Below are 22949 nucleotides of genomic sequence, written 5' to 3'. Positions count from 1 at the left end.
AGGAAAGGAAATAGAAGGCAAGAAAACATGATTGTTGATAACAACAAACGCCAAATTCAAGATATGTTTGTCCAGAAGTTTCTTGCCTATTGTTTATAGCTCCCGTCTTCACTTCTCAAAGTTTTTCTCCTGTCTGACATGATAGTCTCAGTAGTTAATAAGGGAAATGTGATCTAGATAAATTGTGTTGAGGTGGGTGCATGGCTTGTTCAAAAACAAATCCATATTGAAGGAGTAATTATTACTGGTTTGCTGCCAAAATTAGAAGTCAAAAGACATTTCCATTGGATCCTATGGAAGTCTACTTTGAACCTTACTGTACTTAGTATTTTCACAAAGGACTTATAACCAGAGAGAATATGCATGAAACTATCTAGAATGTCAAGCTATGAGGAATAATGTACCAACTGGAGGTCAGTTTTACAATTTGCAGCTCTCTGGTATCCATTTGTTTCTATGACATTGTGGCATCTGTGACATTACTTCTCACAGAGCTGCATTTCTTATCAGCAGCCTTAGTGGAGAAGCCAGAAGCTGGATGGGTTGTCATGACTGAACTGACAGATCCCCAGATAAATTGATCATTGACAGATCATCTAGTAGTCATAGATCATCTAGCCTCTCCAAAATGGTGTTGAAAAGTGTTAGTTCAAAAGTGTCAAGAAGTTTGCTTCTCTCCATTATTTATCCTCCATATAGTATCAGTCTAGCAGTGTTAGAATTATTGCAAACAGAACAAATTTCTTTCAAGAGTAAGAAGAGCAGAGTTACAAGTTAGGACAATTATGCCTCTTCCAAGACATAAATGCAGAATGATCTCAGTTTTGGGGCCTATCCCATGGCAAACAATTACAATTGTTTTCTACATGGACTTGCTTTTGTTTTCGTTAACTACAGAAAATAAATACATTGTAGGGCTCTAAACTCTTAAGAGACTAAAACTCCTCTTACTTAAGCCTTTCTGTGGAGGTCTGTATTTTTCCAGCATTTTATTTAATTACTTGACAGAAACCCAGGAAACATGAAGCTGCTCTGCCTTCATGCTGTGATATCACCCACACTAGCCACATTAAAAACTGTGTCTTGAGACTTGCTCTGCTCGTGTGTTCATTAAATATTAGATGCAGCTAGTGGAATCAATCAGATCCTTTCTGGACATGCAATGTTTGTTTCTAACATCTCTTTTCCCTGTCCTGTTTTAGTCAACATGTAACTGAAAGTAGAGCATTTTTCCTGTCTCTGCCAAGATATTGCAAGATTTTTGTTGCAGTGTAGTTTGGCTGATATGAAATGTATCATTGGTGTTCACCACTCAACAACAAAGGCCTTTTCCTTCTGCATGTAGGCATGGAGATTACCATATTGTAAGATGCAAAGTTATACACTTATATAAACTCCCTCATGCTAGCTATGTAAACCAGATCCTGAGATCTGTACCTGTGTGAACACTCCCTCCACTACAACATCATCATTAGTAAGTATTAGATAAAATGTAAAAGGATCCAAAAACCTGGCTCTTCCAGGAGTGGATTTTCAGTGCGTACTTGAGAAAGAGCTAGGGTGTAATGGCTAAAGCACAGAAAAGAGGATCAAAGTAGGATGATCATCTTTACTCCAGACTTGTATGATCTGGGAGTAGAATTTTAAATTTTGGCCACCTAAGGTTTCACACTTCTCTGGTTAGTACAAAAAACCAAAAAACTAATGAAGGATATGGTAAGAACCTTCCAATCATACCTGCAGAATGAGGATCTCTGTGATCACTGGGGGAGAGGGGACAAGAAGGAATCACCTTAATTTGCAGCAGAGATTATTTAGGCAGGCACTAAAGAAGAGCTTTCAAAATGTCAAAATGGGAACAACTACTGACAGTTGCTATTGCTATTTGGTTGGACTGGATGATCTTCAAGGTCTTTTCCAACCTTGATGATTCTGTGATTCTGTGAATCTCCTTCATCGGAGATTTTCAAAAACTAGTTCAACAAACATTCACTAGTGAATGGCTTAGGTATGCTTGATCATACCTTTATGCGAGGATTCAGACAAGCTCCCTTATGGTCTTTTCCAGTGCTCATCTAGGATTAAAGGGGTAGTTAAAGCTTTGGAAGGCTTTTCTCACTTTTCTCACTGCTGCATTTGAATCCCTGCTTAGGTAAAGACTGGCTGATATATGTGCCTGTGCGAATGATGTGATGCATCCACCCTCTTGCCTTCTGGAACATGAGTCACTCGTGAAGTGCATTTCATCAAAACTATTTCACCTTCTGCCCCATGAAGTCATTGATGGCACAAAAAGATTCTATTCCCTTGTGACTAGTGGGGGGAAAAAATCCAGTCATAGTTTACAATGGTCATGCCAGTAATATACACAATATTGTGTTTTCCTTTTCGGATGGGCAGAGCGTTTATTCTTCTACCAGCTGTATTCATTTAATAAGTTATTCATCTATTTGGTTTCACTATGTGTATATTTAACAGTTTGCAATAGGGAGGATGCACTCTATAAACTCCTTTTCTCCACACAGTTATGTATTAAGTGAGTCTATATTTATAGTTAACAGAATCTGATAATATTACCTAGTGCTAGAATACTGTAGCTGAATCTTAGATTTATACCACAGATGGAACTGATTCAGAAATGATTTTGCAAATATTGTGAAACTCATACAGTACTAATTGTCTTACAGTGTATACCTCTGAACCTAGAAAAGTTGAAAGGAAGACAATGAATACACATTCCAGAAGAAAATAAACCAAAATTTCAAGTGTACCATATGTCTAAAGGGACAGAAATTAGCTGAGGATGTATTTCTTGAGTCTATTATGTCAGAGTGCACTAGAGACTAAAGTCTAAGGGTTATTTTGGTTTTCAAAACCCATTATAGAAACAGTCAGCCTTCTGGAACCAGTGGAGCCACTGGCTAGTTTAAAGTGGCTTGAATTCTGTCTGTGCTGTATGTGTTTATTAGATGTACGTGCTTAGATGTATGTGTTTAGATGTATTTGGTTAACATAATTTCCCTCTGACTGTTATTACAGTTCTTCAATATAATACTTGCAGCTAAATCCAAAAGGAGACAGCGGTCATTCCCCCTGAATCACAACTTCTGAGTATGCACACAAACACAACTCACATCTTCTGCACATCCAGGTCAAACACAGCTAAAAGAATGAATAGGGAGGAACTAGTCATAGTACTACAGAATAATTTTCCTACAAGATTGGGCTTTTTAAAAAGTTATTCTAACTTATTTTAAGCTGAATGGGTAAAAGAGGGGGCGAGTAGAAATTATGCTTATATCCTGAATACTGCTGTCTTATGTAGTGAAAGTAACAAAAACACAGAAGGCTGAAAACCTAAAAATAAAGGCTGAAACCCTAAGTATGACAGAACTGCTTATGTCTCACAAACCAGAAAACCTGAAATTCAAGATCTGATACTGAAATTCTGGTCAGGACAGTCTTTGCATCAAAGAGATTAGTTAAGTTCTGTGCAGGCACATAGGTAGATTTCATTCACTATATTTGGGGTTGGATCTCTGTTCCAATTACAAGGCTTCTTCACAATTTACAGGTATTTTGAGGTCCAGAGTTTTTAGAAGGACTCATCTCTAGCAATGCAATTAATACACATGGAACTGCAGCAAGGGTTGTAGGAAATCTTTTCCCAGAGCAGTTTAGGTTTCACTAACATGGATTGACAGTGCTGCCCTTTTTTAGCTAGGCTTAGGGAGGCTTGGACAGGAACGTACACAAAATGTACAGTTTGTACAGGCACAAGCAGATAACAAGTCTAAGAAGTTAGTGAATGTCTAGAACTCACCACGTTCTCCGTGACTCCTCTTTTGTTGGCAAACTCACATTCCTCTGCGTGCCCATTGCAAAAGCAGCTTCCCCGGATGATCAGGTCATAAATAGCATAGTGGGCAAATCTCTGGGGTTTCTCTACCAATCCTGAACCATAGCATGGACATTCCTGTCTTTTTAACAAAAGGAGGCGGAGGTTGGTGAGTTTCAGGAGATCTTGAGCCTCGGGACTATAGGGGTCTTCGATCTTGTTAGCCGGACTTAAGGCACGATAAATCACCTGAAAGACAGAAGATACACATCCAAGAATAGATATAGGATTCTGCATACATAGCAAACATCCCAAGGTGATGTTCAGGAAAAAGTAATAAAAAAATTTTAAAAGTAAAAAAGCAAAAGTAATATTTAGAAGACTCTACATAAGCAGTTGTGTGGCTGTGACTGATCCCAGAACACCACAGCTGAGTTACCACCAGCTGGCCAAGCCACAGCAAGTGACTGTGTTCCTGCTTTCATCCCATCTCAGATGTGAGATAGGAAATGCCTTAGTTTAAACATCTCTCCCTGTCACTTCTTGCAGTTCAGCCAGTATGTGGTAACTTCTCAAGTGCTGGTTACTTCCTTGTGTTTCTGAGCCAAGTGTCAACTGTGTCACTCAGAGAGATCCAAGATTTATTAGCATAAATAGAGTATTCCCTCTCCCTGGAAGGGTTCAAGGCCAGGTTGGAGCAACCTGGCCTCGTGGAAGGTGTTCCTGCCCATGGCAGAGGGGTTGGGACTAGATGATCTTTAAGGTCCCTTCCAACCCAAACTATTCTATGATTCTATGATTAACGCCATCCAAATTTCTCAAAGCATTTTAGGAATGTGGCTTTAGCATGTGTTCTAGAGTCAGGTAAACTAAAGCACTAAGGGGATGTGTGAAATAAGTGGAAACTGTGATCAGACTTTTGGCTTGGTCACTTGAACTATGTGCTAGAAAACACAGCTTGGCTTAGGGTGAGTAAGAATTGAGAGAACCCTGTCTTCAAACAAAGCCATCCGGTTTATTCATTAGGAGAAGAGAAGTAGCTACTTTGCAGTGAGCTTGCAGGACCAAAGGTGCTTTGTGCCTACTGGCTGTCTGCAGGTTGTTACTCTTTTGACAAAGCTTTTATGCTGTTTGATAGTTCTCCAGAGCAGCAACAGTTTGGTTTTGAGTACCACAGTTCTAATTTGGTGTTTAACAGTGACTAAAGGGACATGTTGTATTTTAGCTCATGCACTGCTCTACCCTTCTGTATCTCTCAGGGTGTGTTTGTTTCTGTTGCTTTTGGGGAGAGGTTGGCAATGGAGGGCTGCACCACAGTCCATGCCAGTGAACTAGAGAGCTGACTGCATTCGTTCCCAGGCTTAGATGTCCTCTATGGGTATGCTAACTACAATCTGAGAGCTATTTTCTCCTCTGGTTGAGTTTTTCCATCATAGCAGAGGGACTTGCCCTCAGGGTTCTTTGGCCCTGCTTTATAAGTGGTGACAGTGTCTGTCTGACTAACTCCGTTAGCAGAGTGAAAGCTTTGTTTCCATAGGGATTCCCTCTTGCCCTCTCTCTCTGTGTTTTTCTTTTTCTTTCTTTCTAGTGAACCAAGCAATTTAAATACTTGCAGCATGTAAAATACTTTTGCTCCTTTTTGCTTGCAGAAGCCAGAAAAGAGCTTGTGGTACATGCCTGGAAGATAATTCTGTTGCATGTTGATGGCACTAACAGAATCAGCTGCCAGACTTTGCACAGAGCTACACCTGGCAGTACCACAGCAAAGGCAGTGGTACATTTCCCACCTGTCTGCAGCATTTTCTGTTTGTTCTGTTCTTTTTTCTTTTAATTCCCTTCTCTTATACTGTCAGCTACTTACAAAGCTGCAAACGGCCCTGTTTGGTGAGATCAGAGGTGCCCATATTTCCTTGTTTGATAGAGCTATGGGCAGATTGCCCAGGCTGTGCAATGCAGGTGCCTACATTCCCCTGACCAATGAAGCCATAACAAAATAGCCCAGACCTTTCCACCCCAGTGTCTACATTCCCCCGGTCAATGGAACCATAAGCAAATGGCCCATTCTGTTTTGTCCAGGTGCCCAGCATTCCCCTTACTGATGGATTCACAGGACAAAGACCAAATCTCCTCTGTCCAGTTCCCCTAATCCAGGATGGTCTGATCTTTTTAGTGGAAACCAGTTTTATGAACCCACTCTCCTTTCCAGGCCCCTGTAGACCACACAGAGGTGGAGTGGTTTCTCAGAGTCCTGAGCACCTGGTCATGTACAGACACACACATCTTCCTCCCGCGTGGTCAGTTAATCTAAGACCAAGGCAGTGAACTGGATGGAATTGTTCTGCAGAGCCTACTAAGCTCTAGAGACCTCAAAGCAGGGGTAAAAATTAACTACTGGGATATTAATGGTTAAAAGTCCTTGTGAAACTGTTTTAGATTGGCATAACACAGAAGAACCAAGGGTAAAGCAGTCTGCTCAGTTACTGTTTTTTTATAAGCTCTGTTCTCACACTTAGCTTTTTGTCTATGGCTTCTCTGATATATATGCTTAGTATACATGGTATCTCCTTTCAGGATAGCTCTCCAGAGGACACCTAACAGATCACTGGCTTGAGAACATAAATGCTAGAGGTACTTTGCTCCAGGACAAGGCATCTGAAAAAAAGGTAATCAATATGTCATTAGCTTCTGCAAGATCTGCACTGGTCCTGCCAGTGACCTCCTTATACAAGGCTGGACAAGAGGCTTAATGTCTCTGTGCCCCTCAGATCCCAGTTGTGAACAGCTATGGATCTACAGGAGACAGAGAGGAAGGGTGAATGAGGTGAAGAACAGGAATTGTTATTGGGCTTCTCTGAAAGAAATTATGAGGTAGTGGCCAAAATGTTTCTTTTTACTCTATGTCTGGCATTATACTTCTGCTTGATGACAGTGCTCTTGCATTGTGCTATCTTAACTGTGAAGGAAATCTTGTGTATTGTACTGCACTACTAGAAACCTATTTTGTATACAGTATGATAAGTTTAAAGAGACGGATTCATGTTTTGGGATCTCCAGTCAATTATCCATCCTTCCCATGTCTTAATTGGCATCCAGATAGTACTGAGTTCTTTAGGCAAAAGAACAGCTGTTGGGTTGCTATTCTCTTAGCACAGGGCCATTTGCTTTCACAAAGCTATATTGGTTTTGTTTCTTTGCTTGACAGCTTGGAAAAAGGTTGGGTTCCCTGTGGGTTTATTGTTTTGCAAGTATTTTCATTTCTGGCCTTGCATCTCTTGAGGGGAGTTGCTTTGGCATTTTCCATATCCCCTTAGAAATCTGAACATTATTTGTGAGTAGAGATGTTAATAGCTTGGATGTCCCATAGGGATTGTGGCATCCTTTTAAGAAAAAACAGTATTCCATTCCAGTCGAGGTACAAGAGTTTGCTTGTATGATTAATTCATGACCCATTTCTGTCTGGAATAAGCTCAGTGGTGAGACTGGATTTGTTTGTCTTTAGCTCTCCCAAGGCAAGACTTGTTAAGTGTTAAAGATCTGATTTCAGTGACATAACGCTAGTGAAGTCTTTTGGGAGAGGCATTTTTATGTTCTTCCTGGAATCAACAACCACTAAGTAATTAGCCTTCCTTAACTTTGTAAAAATCAAAGATATTGAGGACTTACTTAAACAAAGACATTTTGTATCAGCAGAGTCGAAGGAGATATGTTGTGCCAATGTAGGTGGGTTTAGGTGAGCTGCATTTTGCACAGAGGTAGCACAGTTTTATTTCATATCATATCATATCAGTTTAGCAGCATTATTTCATATATGCATAAAACTAGAAAATTAAATTTTCCTCTCTCTTCCCTCTGGAGGACACATCCTTTAAATATTGGTGGTTAAAACCCTTGAGCACAAGGAAGAGTGTAATGTAATCACCGTCTCTTGGCTCATTTTTAATATTGAGATGTTTCTTCTCACATTAAAGTGCCAGTCATTAGATCTTCCTTAACATATGTGTTGCCTTACTGTCAAGAGCAATATGTTACAATCCGTAAATTATACTTATTAGTCTACTATGTGTATTCATTCAAATAATTGTAGAGTGGGATGAATTTTTAAAACAGATCCAGTATCTCACCTTGCATGCTCTGAATTATTTTTCTGTAAATGCATAATTTGCCTAAAAAAACACCCAAGCCAAACCACTAAACATTTTCCTGTACTAAAAATACATTATTATATTTTAAATGAATACAATTGGGTTTATGGTTCCCTAAGAAAAATTAAGTCCTAAATTAGGAGACGGATTGGTGGTGGCTGTATATATGGGTTGATAATTTTATATGGTACATGGAATAATTTTATTTCTGTAAAAAAAGGAAGAGATGTCTCTGTGACCAAAATACAGAGTTGGGAATGGGACTCTTTGTTCAAAGCCCCAGTGCAATTGTTCCGTATAACATTCAGCAAGTAACTTAAGCCTTATGCTGTTCTGGACTGCCAGTGAATCCAGTAGGAATAGAAGTGTGTTGTATGTCCTGCTTACTTTTTAAAAAAAACCCCATAGGATGCAGGTATTCAAGTACTTTATGGAATGGGAGGAAGATAAATAAATTTATATCTGTAAAATTCTCTGAGAATCCCTGGAGATGGATGTTCAATACATGCAATTCTAATAATAATAGGTAAAAGATAAAAGTTTGTCCCTCTCAACCATTTCTGCATAAATGTTTTAATGATAAGATTAGAAATGGATCTAAGTATTAGTGAACTCCTAGAGTCATGAGCTGTGGGAAGACACACTCCATCTTTTCACTGTATTATTTATTCCTTCGTTTAGTTCACAAGGTTTGTGTTTCTGAAGCCGATGAAGTAGATTCCTTCTATACAGATAGATGTTTGGCTTCTGCCTTTTGCAGAAAGGCAGAAATAGGATTCATTTTTTATTTCCCAGAGATACCATGCAAATTCGCAGTTTTCCACTATACTCATGTGAAAGATATGAAGAAAGTGTAATGAAAAAGAAGCGTGGTCTTAACATTAAGATGCAAGCTCTGAATAGAGCTTCCCATGGTGTTCACTGTAAAGTTATTTCTCATGTAATTAAATCTCTATCTGGTATCAAGCTCTGTGGAAGCTCTGTTCTTTTTTTGCTGTAACAGACTGCTCAGTTGTTTCTCTAAACGTCAGTGTGCAGCTTTCACAAAAGTAGCATATGCACAGCTGCAGAAGAAAATCTGATGGTGATGAAGTCTGCTAAGGGACACCCGAGAAATCTTTTCACTTCCATTGAATTGGGTGGAAGTTGAGGGTATTCAGCATCTCTATAGTCTCAGCCTTTTGTGGAAATACATCCTAGATCCTGAGTTTCCCTTATAACCAGGAGCTGACACTGGAGCTGAATGCTGAGTAGGACATTCGTGCTTATCTGCATATCTGCTATCAAGCGCATATTTGTCATTCTCATTTTCAAAAGTCAATCAGCTGCACCTCAAAAAGATGGTCACTACCCTGTCCTCTCCTGACCTTTCTAAGAGCAAGGAAGTTTGGAGAATGCTGTAAGCAAAGCTAAAAAAGGTAGCCACTGTTAGAGGATTCATTTTGCTGTACACAGCTTGGCACAGCTTCACAGGGGGTGATGTTTTATCACCAATCAAGAGATCATCTTCATTCTGGAGACAGTGTCTCAGATTTTTGATTTCTTGCCATATGTTTTGCTTCTCCATTCTTGATGCAGATAATTCTGTTTTCTTAACCTGATCTTCCAGCCAGTATTAGTCAGAAAAGATGTGGACACAACAAAGGTTCCCCCTTGCAAGCTCATAGCCTAAGGTCAAGGAATATGAGTCATAGATGGAGGGCAGTGCCAGTGCACGGCCTCCTACAAAAGAAGATCCTTGTGCAGAACAAAAATCTGATATTACAAATCATCTTTAAGCTATGTTGATCATGTTGCACACAATCAGGTTAATGAGGTCAGAAATGTCTGTGTGCTTATACTAGGCCCATCAGAAGGAAGCTGCAATAAAAACTCTCATCAGTCCTAAATCCTCTTCATTAAGAGATTTTCATGTGAGTTGATTTTGTTCTTAAAGGAATAGTAAACAATTGTCTCAGAATTTTTCCTACCCAGTGGCAAATATCCTCTGATTGATTTGATGGAGCCCCTTGACTAAAATTAATTCTTTCATCTTGTGGTACAGTAGTCTTTACTAAGAAGTAATCTTTTTCCTGTTTTGAAATACTGTTTGGAGCACAAAGAAAGTCTAGTTATTCTCTTTGCTTTTAGAAGGGCCATTCTGATGATTCATGGAATAGTGTTTTTTAGTCAAGATCCACTGCTTTTCTGTTTTTCCAGAGAATAAAACTCAGAAGCCAGCATAGAATATGATGGTTTGTTAAAGAAATAATTGTACATTTGATTTTTAAAATTTCTCTGATCTGGGTAAACTCAGCTACCAAGACAGTGGCATCTTGAATTAATTCTGTGTTTTCCAAACCAGAAAGGGTCAATGTCCCTTCAATCGGCATTTGCTTTGAGGTTATTCCAGTAATCCAGCCAGTGTGGCATTAATATTAATATTTAGGCGTTGCTGCCAATATGGTGATGGGGAAAGACTGCACAATTGAAGTTAGAGTCAGACGAATATGAAGAGCCATGCAGACTTTTTCTCTTCCTCAAACAAAATGTATTCTGTAGGTTCAGGTTATCCACAGATGTAAATCTCTACATCTGTGTAGAAAGGCAAGGTTTGTAGGGAGAAGCAGTATCTTCTATCAAGCCAGGTAATGTAGTTGGAGTAAAATATCTAGACTATTGGGCACAAAAACCTTCAGCTTGCAGTCTGTATAGAGGGAATGGACAAAATTCCTTCCATTCTACATAGCACCACCTTACATGGGGGTGTGAGAACATTTCCGTGCTCCCACAAAGTGCAGTGTCCTTCTTCATTACGAGGAACGCTACTTGCTCTGAAATGGCAAAGGGTGGCACAAGGAGTTCTGTGATGCAGACAGCCTGTCCGGAACTGGACTGAGAACGAGGAGACTCATTTCACTCTGTCTGCTCAACTGTCGGGGAAAGTTAAAACAACCCATCACCATCACTGTCAACCAATGTCAACCAAGCTGTATTCTCATGGGAGAGCATCCATTTCTTGTAAATGGAGCCACTGACATCTCTAGGTCTTGGCTGAAATCTTACATATGAACAGACTTAGTTAAGTGTATGGTCTCACCATGACACTGTTCTCTTGCCTGGAGCTTGAAAATTACAACGATGAATCTCTAAGATGTATAGCATTTTAGACAAGAATTTTTTCACAGTTGAGACTTGAAAAAAAAGTCAAGGCTGCAACTCTACTAAGGTTTTATAAAACAGGGTGAGAAGAAAAATTCTTTTGATATCTGCTGCCTTGTATATTCAGGAAATGCAGAAGCAATACTCAGAAAAACCCTACTGTGTCTTTCTGGCTGGTTTAGAATGTTTCAAATGTCTCTGAAATGGCTCACTACAACCCAGGTCAGAGTAGGACACTTGGTGCCCTCTTGAAGTTCACTTGCCAGGGATGGGAATGCTGGGCTGGCCTCGCCAGTTCAAATTCCCTTCAGAGACAAATATTTGAGCCCCTTAATTCTTCCTCCAGGGAAGCAGGGTCTGGCAGTGTTATCTGCTTGTTTACACTGCTGGTGTTAACTGCTTCCTCTCAACTTGCCTCTGCATTCTATCTCCTCTACAGTTCAAGTTAAACGAAATGTTGAACAGGCGGCCCTAGTCATAACATTTGGGCACTTACCTTCACTAGTGACTAATCCCTCCTGGAATCCTTTCCGGCTGGAAGTCAGAATAACCCAAGCATCACGCAACTTTGAGAGGCCAGTCCTGGTGGCTGTTGGACAACTCACTGCAGTGCAAGACCCTGCCCTTGCAACTTAGCTACTAGGAATTCAACCTTGTGATATGCTGAGCATGTTTCTTTTCAGCGACCCCACTGCCATATGAGATCAGACCTCTAAGAAGCCACTGAAGCCTCAGTGGTGACCTCTTGAATTATTGATGTTGCGACTTAATGAGGAGTGTGTGTGTATGCAGGGGATCCTCCTTTGTTTATCAAAAGGTTTGGCATGAATGTAGGTCCTTGGAACAGGATCACACACATTTCACACAGAGCTCTGTCCCCGTTCTGGTTTGGTGTCTGTGTGCAGGTGGTTCCCCTCTGCCATAACTGTTGCTCAGGGAGTCCCTGTAGATGCAGGAAGGCAGCAGAGGTCTTCAGTGCCAGTGCAGAGGAAAAGGCCTTCCATGGGGTTGACTGTGGCTTCTCTCTGAACAACCTGATGGCTTTTCAAGCAGACAGAACTGCATCCCATCATGACATGTCTTCATCTGGCATTCACAGAGTGTGTTTAGAAGAGTGATTAAAAGTCTTTTAGCTACAAAGCGAGTCCACTCATCTTTGACAAAAGGCACTGCTGGGGACTTCTGTCCCTAAAGAGGTCACCACAGGATACAAAACGGAGAACGAACAGGTCTTCTGCGCGAGGCACACTTAACATGTTGCCATAGAAACCAGTTACTTAATTCAGGCATACACAATTCTTCCAGCCCCCAGTGAATTCCAGTAATGGGTTTATTATATCACACTTCATTGGTGTCATCTGTCACACAGACACTCACATAAATGAACCAGCCTTTGATTCAAAACTCCCTTCCACTAGCTAGACCCAATAGGCTGAGGGTCTCCTTTTGGATCTGGTGGTTATAAGCAGGTCAGTGTTCTACCCCATTTTGCATGCTAATGTCTTCCTTTCATGCAAACAGCATCTTCGATGGAGGAGAACATTTGTTTTCATTTCCCAATTTTACAGTTTATTAAAAATGTGCTCTTAATCTCTCAGATCCTTGAGTGCACGTGCTGTCAGGATGCAGGTTGAAACATTCCGGTCCCTGTTTCCCCCATATGATGTTTGAACTGTAAGTCACACTAATGTCTGATGCAACATTGTGGTGATTTCTCCTTTTGTTTGGGCCAGAGTTTTGATTTACATAAGCTGAACTGAAGGCTTATTTTAAGCTCCATGAGTATATAGTACAGTGTTTTCAAATTAGAACAACAGAAGTATGGGCAAGTAGGTAGAAAAGGTCTCAGATGAAGCATAAGACTCCATGCAAGCATTGCATGTGCAGTAGATGAACAGAGCTTAAAAAGGTGGGGTTGGTTTTAGTTCATGATGGTATGTTGGAGGTTGGCACACTGAAGCTGATGAGCACAGCAGTAACTATTATCCTTTAAGAATAGTTAATAATGTTCTCCCTTAAGAACAAGATAAGGATTAGAAGCACTTGTTTCCCATTTAATATATAATTTCTTATAGTGATAGAAGTCAACAGGCAAAACACAGGGTACTTAACAGGCCAATCAGGACTTAAGGTATGCTAGTGGAGAATTTTCACTGTGAAGTGTTTATAAGCATAGAAAGTTAGGTGTTGATTTTGTGGTACTTCATAGGAAGCAAATGATGTGTAGGCAATTGGCAGTGAATAAATTGTTCTGCCTTCTAGACTGCAAATCATCAATAGAGCAAGTTTATGACCAGAGAATTAGGGTGGAGGGACCTAGGATCTCAGAGAGATTCTAGCTGCAGAAGTACTCTGGGTCTGAACAGGAGTAAGGGATTTAGTAATGCTGGAGTAAAAGAAAACTGCAAAAGATACATTAGAAAGTAATCTCCTTGCATTTCTACAGGACTTGTTCCCCAATGCATGACACCTTCTGTCTCAGCTCTAACTTATATGAGAGGGAATGGAGATGTGTGACCCTGCCAGAGGTGAAAGATAAGGGATAATCTACGAGAGACAAGGGATACACTTTAACTTCATGATACATTATGTTCTGCTGTGACATTGTCGCATCACTCACCCAAATGTCTTTTGTTTCCATTCTGGTCTCCTAAGAGTTCATCTTCTGCCAAGTTTCCCATCGTGCTCCCAGGAAAAGCCTCTTTCAGTGGTCTTGGAGGATCACCAGAATGTGCTGACTCAGGGAGATGCATCTCACTTTACAGATGCATGTATGTTACTGTGGCTCTACCACCTTCTCCTTTCACACCCACATTCTCAGTTCTGGAAGCCAGTTGACCTGAAAACTTGTTTCATGTTGTGTCCCACATGGGTTTTAAACCTAAGTGTTCTTAGTTAGCTATCTCTTCTTTTGATTCCTTTAGTGCCCTCTTAAAAAGGAATTTGTGTCTCTTCTCCAAGTGAATAGGACAACGCCCAAGAAAAACCTAAGTGTCATTCAGTGAAAACTACTTCAACCCCCTCAGCAAAGAAAACTGGTATTTATCTCAGAGCATTGATTATCATTTAACTTGGAATGGTTTTGATCATTTCAGAAATGTCAGCTTGTTACGTGAGCTCCTCAGCAATCCAAGGCTCAGCCAAAATCAGTAATTGGATGGGTCAGAGTGGAGGTGAAAAAGAAGCAGAGAACACTGATGAAAGTAGTGGGGATTCAATCAGCTTCCTTCCAAGTCAGTTGTCAGTCAGTGCTTGAGGAGATGCCCCGGTGACATTGTGACATCTTTAAAATAAGGTGTAAAATTGCAGTTCTGAGGTGCATGGGCAAAGCTCCTGTGGGACTTGTAGTAAGAGTAGCAGTGTGACTCAAGCAAATCTGATCAGGTATCACTTTAAATAACTACACCCTGCCTTCCTTTATTTTCATTCACAAAAGAATCTGCTGTGTCATATTGCTGACCTGAAAAGCCTGATGCTTTTGCACCCTTGCCATAGTGGCATTTCATGGATTGATTAAGAGGTCTCTAAAGTCTGTCCAGAACTTCAGAATCCTTTTGGGTTAATGTGCTGTGAAACAGTATTTGTCTCGTTCTCTGTTAGGTTGCTGTGTGCTGCTTTAAAGCTTCAGCTCTCTGTCCTGTGGAGGAAGTGACCTCTGTACGTATTCAATTCATGTAACAGTTCATGGAAGTATTTGGGATCTGCAGGGGTATGACCTGTAAATATGTGACTGTTCTTACTATTACTATTGTTTTCTAACGTCTACTACCACGGCATAGATTGATTAAGCATACACATATTCATTTCAGTGTAGTTGCTGCCCAAGTTGACAGAATCATTTTGACACTTGTAATCACAAAGGCTTGTGTTTGTTGAATGTTTTATTATTTGGTTTTCTGCCATCCACTTCTCAGATTTGTTGTAGCAGCAACATATGGTCTTAATGATATTCCCCAAGGTTAAGTAAGCACAAAAGCCAACATAGTGCAGGGCAGCAGAGGATACTGTACTAGAGAAGGAAGAGTTGTTTTGCATTTAAGGCCAAGGCGTTTGCCTCACACCCTGTGTTCTGTTCCTTACTCAGCCAGGATTGTCCTGTTTTACCATGAAACACTTCACCTTTCTGTGCTGCTCTTTCCCCATCTGTGGAATGGCAACAGGACCCTTATTTATATATGTGCTGAAGATCATTAAATGGATCTTGCAAAGTACTTCCAGATTCTTGATTGGAAAGCACACAAGAGTGGAAAATTATATTAGTTGCCTAGATTCCGTATTGACGTGGCAAATTATAATCTCTCTAAGAAGACATTTGGATGTATTTGTCTTAAATGTATCGTGATAACTGACCAGCAGAATTACTACTCCGGGAACAAGTTTAGTAGTCAGATGATCTGCTCCAGATGTCTAATATGCAGAGATGTTTCCCAGCCTGTTGCACAAAGATGAACTCAGTCTCTCCTTACTACTGTTTCCCTGTCTCAGGTACAGTCCACTGGTTTCTTTCTTCTCAAGTGCATTTTGAAGTGCGCTGCTGAAACCACTATGTTTTTAAAGCCTATCTGGACCATTCACCTCACACCTGAGCTTAATTTGCAGCGAAGTATTACTGCCAAACCTGCATGATCACTTCCAGACAGGGAAACCAAGAGGATTGTGATTTCTCTATGGAAGAGAAGAAAGTGAAAGGACTCCAGCCTTTGTTGTGACTATAGGAATGTCTTATAATCTCCCTTTGTGCCTTTATGTCTCCTCTATAAAATGATATCAGTGATATTTACTTTCTTTCCCATCTAAACTGTTTCAAGATTGATGAATGAAAAGGTTGTAACTAAACTAAGTAACTGATTACTAAGCAGTCATTAATGTTTTTGTCAGAGGAATTTATCAGAGCAATTGTACGTTTATTTCAAAAGAAGGCCTTCTGCATATGTTTAATAGCACATCAGAATATCCATACCAAGGGAGAGCCTTTCCCCACTGTTGGATAGTGAAACCTGGCTGCTCACTTCCTCTTCCTGTTTCTAAAGGGTTTCATTTCTGGAGCCTATGGCTTGATACAATCAGAGCAGTCACGCCCAGCAAGAAAAATTACATTTAACTTAGGGAAGGGATGTATTTAAAAGTCATCCAATCATCTATGATTTTTTATATGGAGAAAAAAAAAAAAAAAAAGACCATGCAGTTCATGTCATCATAAAGTAGGAAAACAGTTTGGATAAATCAGACTCTACAAATGTGTATTTCCTTATGTCTGTTTTGTTGGAATTCTAGGTTAGTTATTGGCATCTGCAATGTAAAATTAGGCAATGTTAATCCTACCCTGTGCAGCTCTCATAAAATAAATTTGTTAAAGCATTTCCATTAATTTTCATTGATAATTTCTCTTCTTCTTCCCCTTTATTTTCTTAATGCAAAGCCTTTGGGGATGGGCTATCTTTCTTAATTTATATGCACAATATCTCTTTGAGCACATACTCTATTATTTTCAGCCAGTCTTCAGCTGTTTGATATTAAACTTAGTCCAAACCTCAGTTATTGCTTACCTCTCCTCTGGTGCAGGGCACTGCATCTGAATACCTGGAAGTGCACATGGAGCCCTCCTCAATGAGATCATCCTGGAGCCCAAAAGTCGCTGTACAGTTGACAGAGAAATATTTGTAGGGCCTCCAGGTCTGCCCATAGTCCTGGGATCTTTCCAACACCATCGCAGCGGGGCGAGGTGACTTGAACACAGCGATGACATGGGTCAGGTAGAATTCTGTTTCAAAGTCCAGTCTGATTTCTTCCCTGTGTACCCCTTGGGCAGACTGCCACCAGGAGATGGGGTTTGCAAAGAAATCATCTGTCATGTCGGCCGGGAGATGGGAGTTATCAGGCTGGTTGGCATTGCATTTGGTGCAGCGAGGCTGCCCACAGCCATGGGAGCCCTGATGGAGGAGATTCTGGTCTGGGTAGGAGCAGTACAGTTCTGTACTGTTCTGGCCACACGTGGTGAGAGTGATCGGTATCCTCCCTGTTGCAAGGTTTCCCACCGGAGGGTTGCAAGAACGGCCGTTACAGCGAAAGGCTCGTAGCCTCACGGGGTCTGAAAGACAGACAAAAACCACGACTCAGTAGAGTTTCTCAAATACTTCTCAGGCTGTAACACAGGTGACCATGCAAATGTTTGGAGTCCCCATCTGGGGATTGACATCCAAAAGGATTCCTTCTAAGGACACCTACTTTGTCTTTTCACACAAAGTTTGGAGGGAGTTGCTCAATAAATCTAGTTCTTGGTTTTGGCGCCTAACTCAGAAACTGAGGTCTTTAGATGACCCATGCTTATGGCACTTAACTTTGATTTCTGTTGAAAATACAATTGCGTTGGTCTATTGAATTTTGTGTTTAACGACAGAAAAGCTGTGTTTTCTTACTTTCACTCTAGTAAAGCTCTGTATCTAAGGCCTGAATCTATTCAATGCATTTATTTTCATTGTTATCAGAAAGCAAAGTCAAACTGTATTATACACTGTAGATACATTAAGAAAAGAGATGATTCCTGCCCAAGAAATTACAGACACTAATTACACATACAAACACATAAAGAAAGCATGTATTTCTATAGTTTTACAGTTATGTGTTACTGGCATAATTTTGAGGGGTGTTGAGTTTCTACTGTTCCTATTGAGATCAGCTGAAGTTGTTAATACTTAGCAGAGCTGAAAATCAAGTCTCTCTTTTGTTTAAATACCTCAACATGGAAGTAGGTGACTATATTCTGTTTGCCAAGTTTGCAAATACTGGCAAAATTTTGGTATCTTCAATGTATATATCTACTTATTTCTAAATTAAGAAGAGGTAGGGATAACTACAAAGTCATCAGTAGTGTCTTCTGTCACTGGAAGTAAAGGTCAGTCCCCAAACCTTATCAACATATTGGAGAAAGCTGCTTTTCTAATGACATACGATGTTCTCTTTTCAATTTAACAGTCTAGAAGGAGTTAAAGACTGACCTTGCAAGGTCATAAATCTAATCCAAGAGGTCACAAGTCAGATGACTCGATGTAAGTCCTACAGGAAATGACCCTTCCAATGAAACATAGGATGACCATAAACCCTGGGTAATCTAGGAGCAGTTCAAAGGTCAGCTATTAGTTCAACATTCTAGGTCAAATTTTAAAATCTCTACTTGGTTTATATTCAGCCTTTCCTCAGGCAAAATCGGTTTTAAAATCAAGTTAGGTCAAAGAAAATACTTTCTGATTCAGACTTATAAAAATACTCAAATCATAAATGTAGTTGGGTGAAACCAATGTCCCTCTTTCCTAAGGGAATATTTAAGGTGAAAAAATGTGTCCAGCATGCACAGTTTTGCCTCTGAGTTGCTTCTGTCCTTAATTCCTTAGTCACATTTCTGCACAAGCCAGAAGAGAATGGTCAGAGATGGACATTGTCTTGGAAAACACCTCATGCATTTTTCTTCCCAGGATTAGGAGGCAAAACAAAGTTGCTGTATGTCCACTGAATCCCATTGACCGATGGTGTGTGCCTTTTTAGCTTACATACAGCATAAGGGAATCTTAAGCTTCAGATAGCAAGGGAGTAGATCATCCAAAAATGATCTTCACTACTCTTAGACACAGGTGGATGCCACCTTCAAAGGAACTTGGAATTAATGTGTGTGTGCCTAACAGACATTTTAAGCAGCAGCCTCAGGGAAAGAGGGAATGTCTGGAGACACAGTGGGTTTCCTCCTGGTGGAGGTTGTCTTTCACCAGTGGCTGGAAGGGGCTGTCCAAGATTTCTTTTTAGTATCCCAGTGAAGTCCTAGGAGACTGGCAGAGCTTAGAGGGCAGCAGTCCCCGAATTACATGTGCACCTGACAGTCCTTGGCTCAAAGGAATGAAAGCTGCCCCTCCTCAGCCCCACCACTACTCCATGTGCCAGCACAGGGGTGGATTTTCATGAGAGAGGAGAGTTGCAGAAGTTAGCTGGAGAAGAAAGGAGGGAAGATGGGGATGTTTGGCTATCAGGTCTGTTCTTTGCTCCTCAACTTCAACTGAGCAGGTGATTCTTAGCACTACTGGAGATCCTCCACCAAGCCCTCACACCATCCTGACTGCTTGATGACCATCTCAATGTATTTTCTTTCTGATTATGAACTTCTTATTCCATCTGAGCTTAATACAGTTACAGGGGAACACCAGGACCTTCAGAGATTTTATCTGGGAGGTTCCTTGCAATTTCTATGAGTCTTTTTGTCCTGAGAAAGGACTCAGGTTTCCGATAAAGTTGTTTAGAGCTTCCTCCTTTTTGAAGAGCATCTGAAATGCCAAATTTTTGTCTGCTCTGAAGGTTGAATTTCACCGAGTCATGAAGAATTCTTGAAATAAAGATAAATCTATCCTTGCAGGTCAGCAAAAATATAATGAGCTAGAACTGCATGCTTCAAGAATGTCTTTGCAAGTGGAATTTAAGTTCATGCTCATGTCCAAGCTGTTTGGTAAAAACTACTGAAAATAAGGAAAGCACTGTGTTTAAATTGGATATTGACTGATTTTGCCCGGTGCTGCAGGAAGGTCTCATCTTTGCCTCCAGAGAATTTACGTGGGACTGGTCTTACAACTGAGCTTTGAACAAGCATTAGCTGTGACTAAGAGTCAGGTTTGATTAAGAATGGGTTCATGTTACAAATGCTATTGGATTATGGATAAATATACGATGTAATTAAAAGAAAGTCCATCTCTATTGATGGATCACACCACTAAAGCTTTCATAGAGGAAATGGGATGCTGGAGTTCTAAATTTAAGGAGTTACATAGGGAAAGCTTTGCAGACTTTGAAAAAGTAAAAAAGGAAACATTTTTGAAAGGGAATGACTGCTTTTGGCATTTCCCATAAATGGGCTATTAGTCTTGTATTGAGTTTTTCAGCTGTTTTTATCTGAACCTGGAAGAGGAAGAAAAACACAGTTGTTCTCCTGAACGACAGTCACAAGAAGGTTTATCTGCTCTGCCTGCTAATGCAGCAACATCAATAAACAGTTCCTGTCTGAACTGCTGTGTCATTAGGAAAATGGGAGAAGAACAAAGTGCAAATTAGCAGAAGGGAGTTTGAGAGAAGGAGAAAGGTTGGGAAACAAAATCTGCAGTCGATTAAAAGCTTTGTATTTAAAGAAATCAATTGGCAGAACACTGCTTGGCCACAAGGATAGAACAGCCTGTCCATCACTCACTGATTCTGTGGAAACAACATGAAATGTTGAATCTTGTCAGTGAGGTGGGCCTGCTGCAGAAGAGAAACAGCAGCCAGGCGAACATACAACTTACCCCAACTGCCAGGAGGACTAATTGAATAATTCATAAAGAACTAAGCAGTTTGATTGCGCATGGGCACTGCATGTTATTGAAGTTGATTAGCTTTTACTCCATGGAGGATGGCTTGGCTCCATAAATGGTATGATTAATTTATTTGTTTGTTTTCTGGTCCCTCAGAGCTGTGCCACAAAGTGGCAGGTCAATGGCACATGCCTGACACGTGTTATAACAATGGCGTTATCCGATGATTAGGGAATCATACAGTTCAAGGGAGGTCATACTATTGATATTCCTGGGACACCATTCCAAACAGAGATCTCTTACTTCAGGGCCTTGTAATGCAACAGAACACTGTAGACATTTACGAAAATCAGGTTCCATTTTTTTTAGGGTTTTTTTCACCCTCCACTGGATACCTGACAGAAGAAAGGTCATATGGCAACTCAGTCAAAGCCTGCTGATGTGACTGGAAAGATGCCTAATATTTTTGGAGTGATTTGAATTGAATTTTTATTTATTTTCCATATGCAAATTCATGATTTTGTGTGTTCAAGTTTCCTACAGTGAGACAGGAGAGCGAATTTCACAGTTCTGAGCAACACGTAAACACTAAAACCTTTGGGCATCTTCTGCTGGTTTTGGTGGAGCAGTTTCAGCATCTATGTCCAACCTGGATTTCACTTCTTCTATATCTGTTTAACTTTTTTCTTAATAACTGAAAACTTTAAAATGTTCTTTTAGAGCTAAGCACCTGGGGGACATGAGTTGCTCAAGTTTTTATTAATCAGACCTAGAACTTTACCCCTTAATGCTGGTTGCAGCAGCAGTGCTATACAACCCTTTGGTGTGTCTGGGGCCGACATGCAGTAAGTTTGGCAAGTCTTCATCCATTTATGAGTAGCCCAATGTATTTCTGCATGAAAATAGCCCTCACAACTGGAGCTAATGAGCCAGCCTTCATAAGCACCCCAAAGGTGAAGTTCTGAATGTGCTACGAAACCAAGCTGCCTCCATGACCTGAGGCACGGACAAAAGAAGAATAAAATCCCAGATCTGGGCAATATTCCGTTGTGGCCAGTCACAGTCTGCCTGCCCACATCCCTCCTGGAACAAGGCTGGGCTCCAACACCTACAGTTGATCTGCAGACAAACTGAATAACCCCAGACCAGAGGAAACCAAACCCTGCTGATGATCAGGTCCTGCAAATTGATTTTTAAGCTTGGTGCTAGAAAATGGCCATTTTTGGCCACACCACGCCCCCTTTTGGAGGGCGGCCATGGCCATCGGGAGGAGACCTGGCCCAGGCACCGCTCCCCTGGGGAGCCCTGGGCCGGCCTGGGCTGGCCAGCATGGAAGCAACAGCCCAAGTTGTTGTCTGTCCCCTTAACTGTCCCAATATGCAAGAGTTTTGAGACCACTGCGAGTTTATTTGAGGGGAATAATGCCCTCCGCCTGCATAAGGCTAGGGGAAGGATCACCCAAGTGTCGCATCTCATAATATAAAACCTAGGTGACTCCTCCACCCAAACCACTAAGGTGGTTTTTTATTTTTCCCTTGGTATTATATTTAAAGATCTAAGGAGCCAATCTTGACAACCCTGACTGTCTTCTCTGCACAGGTTGCAGAAGGCAAATACTGTACTCCCCACAAATATTGTACTCCATGTACTCCCCACACAACTGCCCCATCAATTTGTTTCACTTCTGACCAGAAGGGACCAACTATAGGGCTGAAAAGGGAATTTACTGTATAGGCTAGTAAAGTATGTCAAAACCAAACTTCCCTGTACACCTCTCTGCTCAGGAAAAGGCTGAGACTTCTAAATCATTTTACACAGATGGGCTAAACACTGTCTGAACTAACCTTAGGCTGAGCAGTACTGAGCCTGCCTGTAACAGGACCTGTAAAGATTCAAGGTTAATTCAGGATTTTTATATTGCTTCTAAAATAAATAAATAAATAAACAAACAAACAGGTAACCCTTGTGCTTTCACAGGCTTATGATTTGTGCAACCTTTTGACCAAGCAGAGTATATTTATTTGAAGTGAAATTGAATCCTTGGCATCATCACCTTCATTATCCAATTATTTTGCTGTTATTCACTATGTCCTACACCATTATTCTGTGTTTAGCTCCATACAGAACATGCTGCCTCCCCTCAAATTCACTTTCCAAGCAGTCAGCTGTGGGCTGCATTTCCTTGAAGATTCATTTTCACTTTGTGAATTGGATGCAGAGCAAATCTAAGCTAGTTTATTATAGGCTGTTTTCCACAACGGTATCAGCAACTTTATAAGACATCTCTGTAACCTTTCTGTGCTATGTATCAACATACGTATCCTGTAGGGAGAGTCCTATGCTGGGAAACTAGTGAATGCCCAAAATAAGATACTAAGAGGACTAAGGTACCATGTCCTCCCTCCACTCATTCCCTGGAACGTTGTGATAACCAGCCTTTTTCCCCAATGTGTCACTGGATAATATGATAGGATTGTAAATTCAGGAGCTGTTTTCAGTTTTTAAGAA

The 22949-nt window shown here is 40.7% G+C and overlaps 1 protein-coding gene and 1 long non-coding RNA gene across 4 annotated transcripts in view; one reads left to right on the top strand and one right to left on the bottom strand.

Annotated features, from left to right (window-relative positions):
* LOC141947615 (uncharacterized) overlaps positions 1-16477 on the top strand; it is a 37110-nt gene extending 20633 nt beyond the window's left edge. Inside the window, exons 4-6 of the long non-coding RNA XR_012630214.1 lie at positions 6410-6501; positions 14722-14778; positions 15607-16477. This is a non-coding gene — a long non-coding RNA (uncharacterized LOC141947615). The remainder of the gene's footprint in view (positions 1-6409; positions 6502-14721; positions 14779-15606) is intronic.
* The window catches only part of LOC141947613 (netrin-4-like), a 57991-nt gene that overhangs the window by 32299 nt on the left and 2743 nt on the right, over positions 1-22949 (bottom strand). For all 3 annotated transcript variants that reach the window (XM_074878862.1, XM_074878863.1, XM_074878864.1), the window contains exons 2-3: positions 16668-17209; positions 3824-4087 (exon numbers count right to left, since the gene is read on the bottom strand). In XM_074878862.1, coding sequence (XP_074734963.1) covers positions 3824-4087; positions 16668-17209 — 806 coding nt within the window. The remainder of the gene's footprint in view (positions 1-3823; positions 4088-16667; positions 17210-22949) is intronic.

Source organism: Strix uralensis, chromosome 10, assembly GCF_047716275.1.
Source record: "Strix uralensis isolate ZFMK-TIS-50842 chromosome 10, bStrUra1, whole genome shotgun sequence".
Lineage (NCBI taxonomy): Eukaryota > Metazoa > Chordata > Aves > Strigiformes > Strigidae > Strix > Strix uralensis.
The sequence above is the reverse complement of the archived record's forward strand: the minus strand, read 5'-3'. Positions and strand labels throughout refer to the sequence as shown.